We start from the raw sequence: 12,569 nt of genomic DNA, 5'->3' as shown, positions 1-12,569 counted from the left end.
CGCGCCAGAAGTATATGTATATTGATAGCTAGGACGAAACTGGACAAAACCAGAATAGCATATTCTAAAGTGCTTTCAGTTTTTTATTAAATGGAAACAGCACACTCTTCTTTAAATCCCGCAGCGTCAAATCGACGTAAAGCCATCGTTCCGCCTAGTACACGTAACTCGTACTATTACAGTCGTAAAAATAAACCAAGAAATTTAATTTCACCGTGGCTTAAGCGGCAATTCTCTTGGAAAACGTGGTGAGTTTTGTTAGACCGCAGCATTGGTTTGCACCGTAGAGTCGGCAGCGAAGATATAATTGCGGAATTTTAGTTTAATTAACCGAATTCAAATATGAAATTCTAAATATAATACTAAGTGCGACACTACTTTCGTTTTACTAGTTGGCAACTGGAATCTTATTTTTTTCATCTCACAAAAAAGGAATCTTTAAATTAAAGTGCTGGCACGTCACACATTGTTCGTTTTTTGTTACGTACCCAAGGGAGCTTTTCCGAGAAGTACAACAAGTCGCTTGTGTCCAACAGTCTGGACGCGCAAATTTTCCAGCAGCAACTTGTGGCTGTCAAGCAAGTATATTTCTGACACTCCGCGAACAAGAGAAAAAAATAGCCACGGCAATGGTGTGACTCGTTACAAGAAACTGTTTCTTGCTGTGAAAAGTGTATAGAAATGTCGTGGTGAAGTGTTTTCGTAGAAAACAGATTTTGAGAAATTTTGCAAAACGCTAAATGAATATATTCATTAGTTTATATAAACTTTATTTTAAAGACAGCTCAGCCTGTTATGTAACAGATCTTTTATTTTCACGAATACGATAATACGCAGAAAATAAATTCTTTTTTTCGCGTTTGTCTTTACTCGTGCAGATTTTCAATAAAACAAAATTAAAAAAAGCTGATTGATAATCCGTTGCAAAATAAATATATAACGAAAATAAACGTGATAAAATGGCAAAACAGTGAGTATATCGGCCAATGCAGAGAACGAATAGAGCGGAGTGCATTTTCGACGCCCACGCCGCGTCCTTCGAACCGAAGAATGACGGCGAAAGAAATGCCGCAAGAAACTTACGATTTCTCTTTTTATTATACCACCACCAATGTCCTTGCCGAGCTGCATTCCTCTCAACCGACCACCTTGCATCGGTCACGGATTTTTCTCGCCCCGTTTGCAAGCCCTCGCAGTGTTTAACGGCTTTTTTTCTGTTGTCCTTCTCACAGCGAAACGTAGCTGATCGATTTAATTAAGTGACCTATTGCAACGTGTATTATATTGTACGTATGTAAACCTACATTTGCCTGAAGCAATTACGAAAATTAAGTAGGATTTTACTTGTTGTTTTAATATTATCAGTTTGCATAATATAATATAAATAAGTATAAACCATAATACAATAAACATAAATACAATAAACAGATAAACCAAACGTTCCACATATTAACAACGTAGAGAAAGGAAACAAAGAATGCAACTGCATCATCTAGTTTATATAATTTGTAGTTATAGCTATAATGTACAATTTCAAACGAAGAATGCCCCGCATAAGTTCTTCCGTTGATCCATATCCGTATTTCCAGACACATAATTTCGAAGATTCAACAGAAATTCGCTTGTGAAGCCGAGCTAGAGTTCTCTGAAACGATTTCGCTGGAATTGCTTCATTCGATTTCCAGGGAGACCGACTCTCTACTTTCGCTCGTATGCTTCACTCAAGTATATACTTGCATCAACTTCTTACTTGAGAAAATCTAATTTACCACACTTACGTGCTGCAAATTTAAGATGTAAGTTATAATATATATATATATACATATTTCCGTAATTGCTCATCGAATTACTTTTATTATTAAAAGGCAGTTTTAAAATATAGTTCACAATTTTTGCTACAAAGTGATAAGTTCTGAAATGCAAACGGTACATAGATAAATGTAAAAATAAATGAGAAAGTTTTTGTCCTTAAAAAATTTTGTTAACAATCTGCCTTGTTTATTTTCCTTCGAAGCCGGTTGAATTTAATTTAAATCTGGGATTATTCTCTTGAATTACAAAAATGGATGTTATATCGCAACTGTTTTTAATGTATTAACTGTTATATTCTCAGTATTTCTATTCTCTTTTATGTTTATATATAGTTAATATAGTTAATGTAGTTAATATTTATATATAGTTTTTACGTATAATATATTAATAATAAAATTCAACACGCATTTTAGTCACACATACATATTTCATGTATAATTCGTCACATATGAATTTATCATATATGATACATGAAACATAAAATCATTTTATTTAAACGTAGATAGAAATTAAAACGTGAATTTTGCGGAAAAATTAATTTTATTGAAATATAAAAAAATTTAGCTAAATACAGGTTCAAAATAGTTTTATTTCGATCATTCAAATAATGATGTAGGAAACTCAAACATGGGGTAAACATGCTGCAAAAACGTAGTGCTTGAAGTTTTCGTGATAATCTTTTTCTAATGTTAAAGTATGAATTATTATTTATCAATATCAATATATATTTAGATCGAATTAATGTCATTGGCTCAGTTATTACATATATTTAGGTTATCCAAAATAATTGATTGCATATACAAATAATATATGTCATACATTAAATAAATTAAATTTACATTAATAATTAATTTTTTCTTTCTCTTATATGCTGGATACAATAAAAAAATCACAAAGTTTATTTTATATTTTATTAAAATATAGCACTATACATGTATAAGAACGTTTATAGTCACTTTTTTTAAATGAGAATAAAGTCTTTTTGTTAACGTAACATTGCTAAGATACCAAAAAATTTTAAAAATTTAAGTAGATATAGTTCTGAAAATAATTTTATTGAATCATTAAAATAATTAGGAAATTAAAGCATGACGAGCATATTGCAAAAATTTGTGATATTCTAACAATCAGCCTAACGTTTGTCATAATTATTTTGGTTTTAATAAAATAATTTTGAGACCTATATTTCGCTAAATTGTTAGATACTTCAAAAAAATCATTTTTCTGTGTGGCGAGCGCATAAAGAAAATAAATTATCAAATCAAAATACTTTGTGATATCGGCGAGGTGAAGAAAGTACGGACTTATCCAGGTGAATGCATGAATCCTATATTTGAAATACTTTTCGCCGTATCGTGACTACCCTTCACTGGGAACTGGCAGCAAGACGACAAGGTACACGATCGATGAGCGGTGTTTCGCCATCTGTTCCCGCGGACCGCTTGGGAACTCGATTCAGCGCTCTACACTTCGTGCATAACTTATCCAAAAGGGACGTGCTAAACGTATTAGCATCGTTTTTGCACTCGACCAATGGGCAAAGATTTACCGACTCACAGACGATACCTATCTAACGTGCCATGAATAAATACTAAACGCGTCAATCATCACACGTCCCATTGCAGAAATCCAGACCGACCAATTTAGGAATCGTTTCGCCGCGACTCGTCAGAGTTGTCAACGACTGACATAAATTGAACATTATCACAACAGCTACACAAGCGTTGCGTAATAATGTTACAATTTATAGGAATACGAGGAACCTGAAGCCACAGGATTTCGACGGTACTTGAATTTGGAAACTCAACGGTCCTCTAAAATTCCGTTTCCGGATTTTTGAGCACGTTCGAATGTTATTTATATATACAACTCACGTTGTATCAGTGTATCTATAAAATATAGGACAAAGGTTATCAGTGTAAAAGGAATGTAATGGAATTGAAGCAGCCAGATTGAAATCAAAACTCTTTAGTATGGTAGCTCTTCATAGAAATGTCAATCGATGGTGATTAACGTCAACATCGGTGAATAACTGCAGTTTAAATGGAGATAGTGATTTTCATAGAATACGTCGTCAATAATTGTTACATGTGTTACGTATGGTTTCGTTGCCCATAGTTAAATTACTGTATATCGATTTCAGTCGCATTGACAGAAATCACGGTATCGATTGCATTGTGCATCCCGATGTTGTGAACACAGTTCACGCTTTTTTAATTAATTTTGATCTCGGGCAAGCTTTATACGGTTATATTATAAAAACTCAAATCACACAGATAATTAATTCAAATTCTTTGCGTGAAAAGTTCAGTTTGTTTGATAAAGGTACACGTGAAATGCACTCCAAAGGGGCGCGCCATGACCTGCATTCTACTCTTCATATTGTTTCTAATATAGCGACTTTTCCTCATTGCGCGTCAGACGGCAGCAAACTTTCAGTGCGACATCGCGGAACGGTAAACAACAACAACCGTTGGCACCGTTTCGAATAATATGAAGGAAATTGATGCGAGAGTTTCAATAGATAATTTTTCAGAGCTGCTAAGTTATGAATTTCCAAAATTTCTTAAGAGGTATTATCAAGAAGTATCTAGGATATTATTAAGAAGTATCTAGAATCTTAACTTTGCTGCTTAACTTTAGATCTTTGGTTACAGCGGTGTGCGATACGAAATTCCCACAGAACTTTTGACGATTCCTTTCTGAGGAAGCAATTTCTATTCAAATATAATAATTCTGTTCAGATAAATGTTGCAACAAAATTCAATTTGTTTTTACATTAATTAACAAAGTTTATGAAAAGGGATTATCACAACGGTCATAAAAATATTTTTAATTTTGCTCATCAGACATTTATAAGACATTAATCTTGCTTCAACTTTCGTCTCCTCCAACTCTTTTAATCATAATTAAAAGCGCAAAATCTCATAAAAGCCTTCGATATTTCTCGTGATTCCGTTCGCGTCGGTACCGTGGAGATTTGACTCTACTTTTAAAAGGACTGTGTGGAGTGGCTCCACGGTTGGAACGTCAAAAGCAATTAAACTACAATCGTGCCTAATGGCGAGCTAGATAACCACTTCTGCACCGATCGTACCGAGTAGTGGCGCCTGCTACTACGTGGTAGATGTGTGCGATATCGTAAGATCGTGTGGTGTACACGCGTACGAGCATGTAAAAGATGTACTTGTATGTGTAACGTGCGACCTCGACGCGTTGAACTGATTTAGTTTGATCGAAACCATAATTCCGCGAGATGGGAATAAATGGACGTGTCGAGCACGAACATAAGATTGAATAAATAGTCAGTAATGTAGGAATCCCGAATGGATCCATTGTGTGGGGATAGTGCATGAGACGCTGTTGCAGTATTCCTTAGAAGCTTACAACTCCTTAGAAAGTTCTACCTGACGAAAAGGCACTTGCGCATAACTCAGTTGATGGACAAAATATTGGTACAGACAACAATGCAAAGGAAAGTAGAAATATAGAATACTCCATTATGTTGATTTTAACAGAATAAATGTATGAAAATTGAGAACTATTTTATGCACTCTGATGATGAGAATTTTGTATATGTATATATATATATATTACGATATATTTATATGTTTTCTCTCTATACTTTGAAAATCTTTTTTTATGTAATATACAGTGTCAAATTTTTGTTCCATCTAAGAATCCCGTTTTTTTTTACCATTCCATTATGCCCCATTCCTGTTATAGAATAAAATCAACACTCTTATTCTGCAAATTTAACATATTTACTAAATAAGTTCAAATTGTGTTACTTTAACATATTTTTTAAATCGTTTCAATAACTTCACACTTCATATTTATTATATTTATTTAACATAAGAGACATGTCACATCTGAATGTGTACCTTACTGAACATAAAAACTTTAACCAGCAGATTTTTTTTTACAAAAATACACGAATTTTTTAACTGTATGAATATCGCGATAGTCTATTTATGGAATTCTCTTTATATAATTAACGAATCTTTTTTTATATACAGTGATGTCTCAAATTTTTGTTTTATATAAGAATTCCATATTTTTTCTTTCAATTCTCGAAAGGATTTTATCTCTCCTTTTAATCCTTTTAATAATATTTATTTTGTAATTTGAGAATGTACCGAATGAGAATACTATTCAATTTCTCGTAACTACATATTTTAAAGTGTGATCTTAATTCTTAAAGAATAGTGTTATATATAAAAAACATTCAGGAGTTTAGGAGAATTCTAATGGCATCGGAAATACCTTAGAATTAATATTCCTTTTCCGTTATCCTTCTCCGTCATGTAAATCCATTGCACGTTAAGCTCCATAGAGTTAATCTTCCTTCGATGTATCGCTGTTACCGCAAACGCCTCCACGTTGGAGGCTGAGGCAGTTATACGTCGTATGCAACACGAAGCAATTAAGCACTGGTATTGCAACTGCATTTTGCGTGTGCGTCGGTAAAGTCAGACGCCCTTAAGCTCTGTCTGATCGTACACGGGTTGTAAAATCATACGTACCCATGTGCGATTTTACAGATGAATTACGCGCCATACATGCGCTTATAACCCAATTATCCAAGAAATTATGTAGCGTACGAATTATTATGACAATGTAAAGCAACAGAATACTTCATAAGAAAATATGATAAATAAAAACTTTCACACGCAATATAAGTTATATCGAAACAAAAAGGTGCAATAATTGTGATATATCGGAATGCAGTTTACAAAGGATGCTTTATGTTTTTGATGAATGCACACAAGAAAAAAATTCTCTTTCATTTCGCGATTTAAATTATTACAACCAGATTAAATTGTCCGTCGATTTTGAAAAAGAAAAATGATTTTTCAACAATATTCCTGCACACAGTAAAAATTATTTTACGATGTTACTATCGATTATGAGTCATCCGTTAGACGCGTCAGCCCTCGTGATAACGTATATACGATACAAAGTAATCATGCGTACACGCGAGGATTGTAAACAATTGTATAGCAACTTTTTGAATTAAATAAATATTTAATTATGAAGCTAACGGCCTCTCACGAAATGCAGAGGACAAGTGCAATTGCAGGCAACTGCATTGCGTGAGACAGTGAACGATCTACCTCTACTCTGTTTATTTATCCGTCTCTCGATCACTGCCAATTTTTTGCGACAGTTCGCTCCGTCGCTTTGCAAAGTAAACCAGCCGTAACTTTATGCGTCCGAAACATACCGGGGCGGCATTGCTCAAACGTCAAATTAACCACCACGCGCCGGTAGAAGCCATGCAATTTGCCCATAATTGGAAATTCCAATGTTTATTCTTTCTATACCCTGAGTACGCGTTTAATAGGATAACCAGAATAAGAATGAAGTTACAACTTTTCAGACTAATTGGCATAAATGTTGATCCAATTATAAGTATTACGGAACGAGGGAAATGTAATACAATGTGCTTTAATCCATTATTTTTTAAATGTACTATTTACATGTAAAATGTACGGAAAATATTATCACTTCGTGTTAAGTGTTTAGCCATACGCACAAAATATAATTCAAAATAAATATGTCAAAGTGATTCATTTTCTTTTGAAACTCTCTCTTAGAAATTTTTATTTATATATTTCTGACACCAATTATATCTTTTGTCATTACATCACGAACATTTTAGAATTTAGTTGAATAAATCATTCGTGCTTACAAAAAATGAATACTGAAAGACAGTGATTATAATTATTTATTTTGATATTAAAAGTATTGCTATTCAGTGCTTTTTAATACTCAAAACAAGTAATTTTCAATATTAAATTTGCCAGTTTTAAATTGAATTTCTGTAATGAAAATGTATTTAAAAATAAGAAATAGCAATTTTAAACAGTTTTACGTAAAAATACCTTTTGAAGCATCTTTCAAGCAGTGTTGGATGAATGGAAGTTACTTATAAATTAACCCGTCAGCAAAGGTATATAAGTATATCCTTTTGTAAGTTTTTGGCCAAGATCCAGCTATGGGGAGGAGAATAGCCATAAATGTCATTGAGTAAAGAAAGATACAAATGACGTTAACTTTTGCGCGACATTCTTCTCGACTAACCGTCCTCAGTGTGTTCAAAGAGGCTACCTCCGATGTGCCAGTTTAAAATCTCATTCATTTTCGCGCTAATAGCCACGGAGACTTCAGTCGCGCCGTAAAACGAGTTTTCGGGACATTCTCTTATTCGCGTGTTGACACGAAGCTACGGCTCTTTCGGAGCGCTGTTTCAATTAAAAGTTTGAGAGGACCTTTTTTTTCATCTCTTTCATCCGCTTATGTATACGATGTCATCTCGCCGTGGTCGCAAGTTAATGAGTACGTTTAAGTATACCTACTGCTCCCTCTTTCCAGAAGCCTGATGCTCGCTGTGATTCTCAGAAAAACGGACTGCCAAATATACCAATTATTTTGCAAGATACACTTTGCGCGACATAAATTTGAGAGAGCTCTTCCTTTTCTTCTTTCCCTTTTTTCGCGGAAGCAACTCCTTTCCACGGGAAATGGAAGTGTTCCTTATCGCGATTACGAGTCCATTTATCTCGCATAATATATACCTATATATACGGTAAAGCGAGAGCGAAAAGTTTGCTGTAATCGTTAACATGATGATAGCACTGCACGAACTATATCTGAGTGAATTTTTCGCATTTGAAAAGAAATTCTCGTATTTCATAGCACGGCCGGTTTATCCGTCTGTCCCGTGGAAATTCTGAGGAAGGATACGATAACAGAATTTGCCGTACTTCATCTTTACTCTCCTTTGATACGAAACGTGATCTCGAGTAACAGTAACACGACAGCGGTATCGTATATCGCGTCTTTTCTCTGCCGCGCACGACAAATTTCGAAGGTATCGTTGAACGGGGATCAAACAGCGTGACATGCAAATTCGTCGATTTAATAGATTACTTTAGATTGGTCCTACAAATATCCCGTGGGATGCAGGAATAAGATACGGACTTGACTATTTTTCACAACATTTTATTTCATACTCTTTTTCTCTTTTCTATTTTTATAATCTTTATATAAATTCCGTGATGATCTTATTTTTACTTGTACTAACTTAACGAGAATCGACGGTGACAATTGCACTGAGAGTCGTTGTCAAAATACAAAAGCATGAACTGCAGAGAAATGATACACGCCAGTTTTATTCAGATAGAACGCGATTACCAAGATAATCCCGAAATCCAGTGTCCGGGCAAACATAATTACATATTACGGATTACTACGATTTGTGCGACAACTCTCGTGGCTTGGCGAGATAAAAGCGAAAAATCCTGACAACGAAAATACCGTTTACGGTGGAAATGTACACGATACGTTCAGTAGCAAACAACTTTACGAAGAAAAGTGAAAAAGAAGAGATATAAAAAGAGGGGAAGCGAAGAGAGAGAGAGAGAGAGAGAGAGAAAGAAAAATAAAAAAAAAACAGAGAGAGAGATAGAGAGAAATATAATAGAAGAAAGAGAGAACACGGCCAGGGTCGCCGGTTATTCCAAATTTGATGTATGACAGCCGAGGCTGCCATTTGCTAACTGTCATCCTTGCCACCCCCGATCCTCCGTCTTCTAATACCATCGTCATGGAAATGACAAACGGTCGAAAGTAGAAAGATAACAAGGTAGCTTTTGGAAAGGGAATGAGCCTTCGAGACGCGTCTCATTGAATCGCGATACTTTCATAGCAGAAACACGCCATGACTTTTGGTTTCAATCGCACATCAACTTCTTGCATTTGCCGTGTTACTCGAACGTGGATTTAATATCTTACCCTCGTAGAGTCGTAGCGCAAAACTCGATAAGTCCATTTCCAGCGATTCTTCGGTGTGTACGAAGTACGCATGAGAGATGAGGATACATTTAGAGATTATACAATACATATAATTCTTTTTGTTCTTGCTTGCCATGTGCGGGCTGCCATTACATTAGTTTCTTGATGACATGTGATTTTTTTTATTTTGGTACAACAGTCTGGTCCCTTTTATTTCTCTTAACATAGCATTGATCTGTGCGAGGAACATGCGATAGCGAAAATTCAGCAGTTGAGCGAAATAGTGATCGACAGATTCAATAATTGAATAATTGTAAGTCGTATATTTTAGGCAGTATAACAGTCGATATAATAATTCCGACGTGATTCTGAATTTTTAATATTTTTATTTCAAGTGGCTTTATTGAGATATTCTATTCAAGTGCTTTAGGCAGTCCTGTTCATCTAGAAAAATTGCTATAATACATTAACAGGATTTTATACGAGGCACTTTTATAAAACCTCTTATTTTAATGAGAAAAATGTGACTTACATAATACACAAGACTCGTTTCGCTCAACGACTTCATTAAGAAGAAAAATTAAGGGGAGAGGAGAAAAGACATTTCGAAAGAATTGGCAGATTACACGCGAGTTACACGAGTTACGCGCCGCTCAATGCTTGTTCACGCAACATATCAATGTTCGTGAAAGAGAGAGAGCTGTCGATTACTCCGAGTGCACGGAATTACTTACGGCATCCGATCGACAATTAGAGATCTCTTTTTACATGTTCATTGCGTTGCACGGAGAGCGCCGTCACGGCTTTTGGCAGCGCACACTCGTTTAATGAGATGAATGCGCCTTTTGGAGCTAATTAGCGGAGATTACGAGAGAGAGATGATGAATCGATATCCGATTTCCGTTTCTGCGATTCGCTCTTTTCTGTAATAATATGATAAATGTGTATTTCTATTCCTAAAGCAGCGCTCCGTGTTCCGTCGTGTATCAAAAAGCGCTGGTATTTGCGGCAAAGCGATTTACATGTAAATTATAGTGAGTCAGAAGAAACGTTGGTCTATATCACTTTACAGTGAAGTACTATAAATTGCATGCAGTAACAAGCTTTCTCGGAAAACGTCAGCAACGTAAGTCAATATAAATATCTAGATTAAACGATGATTGCGAAAGCGAAGAAGCGTCAAAGCGGTTTTAAAAATTTAATCGATGGAACAATTGTTCTAATTGTTATACAAACAGCTCGTTGATCGTAATCTTTGCTTTCGCGTTTCAACAACATAACCGAATATTAATTTTCACAAAATAATTTCGAAAGAAAAACTCTTCTGTGTATTAATTGGAATCTAATTTTGAATATATTGCAAATTCTAATATGAAAACGGTCGACGTGTAGTAGATGACTACGATTACATTTTCGTAAAATTTTTGATATTATATAGCGCGAATAAAAATAAGTTATTTTTACCAATTTCTTGAGTACATAAATAGAATGAAGAAAAGATTGTTTAACGAGAGAGAGAGAGAGAGAGAGAGAGAGAGAGAGAGAGATGAGAGAGAGAGAGAGAGAGAGAGAGAGAGAGAGAGAGAGAGAGAGAGAGTTTGATAACACGATCATATAAATAAATATTTATGCACAACGGAACACGAAGATTACACCAATCAATCTTTGAAAAATGATCTTTGAGATACCTTCTAAGGCAGTATTTGCAGCCGAAAGAGTTTAGCATCGTTTCACGACGACAGTAAGTACGGTGGTAGTAACATCATTGCCAAGTCGTCTTTGTCTTATGTACAGTTTAGAAAGTTTATTTGCCTCGTCAAATACACCTTCTAAATCGGACGACTTCTGGCACACTTCTAACTCGTTATCGATTTTTTATACTCATGCAGCAGCTGTAATATTACAATAATTAACACCAATTTATCAGCTTCGTGTGTGACTTGTCATTAATATGAGTCCATATTTTGTTAACTCCATTAATATCAGCGCGCGGATTTTCGACGTGTTTGTTAGGACGTTTGAACAATTATTTACAATAACAAAACACTTTTATTCCATGTGACAATTCTACTCTACTCTACTCTATTCTATATACGTTCCATTCAACTAACAAGGGCAAAACTTTTAACTCATTCAGCACAAAACGTGTGTATTAGCCCGAATCTACAATGGATTTTTAAGCCTTATATGCCATAAGAAATGGACGAATTACAGTCGATTATTATTCTCCTCGCATTTGACTGTAATTGGCCAATTTCATCAGGCTTAAAACATCTATTGTAGATCCGGACTTATGGATATATGATTCATAGCTAAGCTAATGATAATCCGTACGTCCGTCGAAAGAAAATTGTCCAAGTATATATCGAACGTGTGTGTGTGTTTCTGGCTTTATACTTTGGTGGAAACTAATTACCTGAGGTCGTTGCCCCTGGATCTTCTCATACCGCGCGGCGGATGTCGCGGTGGCGGCGTGCATCTGCAGTCACAGTGCATCACACACAGCGCGACGCTGGTCGCGAGAGTCACTACGAAAGGCGCCGCGAAGAAGTGCATGATGGTAGCGACCTGTGCCTCGCGATTATAGTTCGCCAACACTATGCTACCGTTCACCCGGCTATAATGGCAAGGAAACTTCGCGCCTTCGTAACCCAACTCGCGGGTGAAGTTTTTGCAATCGACTACCGGCGGATATCCGCAACCCTTGATGTTCACCAGCAGCACCGCCTCGACGTCCCCCGGAGAGGACACTGCTCGACAAAGAGATATTTTACAGCGAAGATTAGCATCGGGGAGATTTGAATTTTTGTGCTTGCTAAGCACGCATGCAATCCGCAACGTTGATCTACCAAATTGAAATGTATTCCAATTTCACTTCGATTTCCCAGGCGATACATTCTATTTTATAGTCAAATAGCAATAGAGAAAGAGGTAACGATACCCATTATCTCCTTTCG

The 12,569-nt window shown here is 35.6% G+C and overlaps 1 protein-coding gene across 1 annotated transcript in view; it reads right to left on the bottom strand.

Annotated features, from left to right (window-relative positions):
• The window catches only part of Teh1 (tipE homolog 1 phospholipid transfer protein), a 28,810-nt gene that overhangs the window by 14,452 nt on the left and 1,789 nt on the right, over positions 1-12,569 (bottom strand). Inside the window, exon 2 of the mRNA XM_018546027.1 lies at positions 12,029-12,365. Coding sequence (XP_018401529.1) covers positions 12,029-12,365 — 337 coding nt within the window. The remainder of the gene's footprint in view (positions 1-12,028; positions 12,366-12,569) is intronic.

The sequence above is a fragment of the Cyphomyrmex costatus genome, unplaced genomic scaffold (genome assembly GCF_001594065.2).
Source record: "Cyphomyrmex costatus isolate MS0001 unplaced genomic scaffold, Ccosl1.0 scaffold51, whole genome shotgun sequence".
Taxonomy (NCBI): domain Eukaryota; kingdom Metazoa; phylum Arthropoda; class Insecta; order Hymenoptera; family Formicidae; genus Cyphomyrmex; species Cyphomyrmex costatus.
Note: the sequence above shows the minus strand (reverse complement) of the source record. Positions and strands in the feature narration are given on the sequence as shown.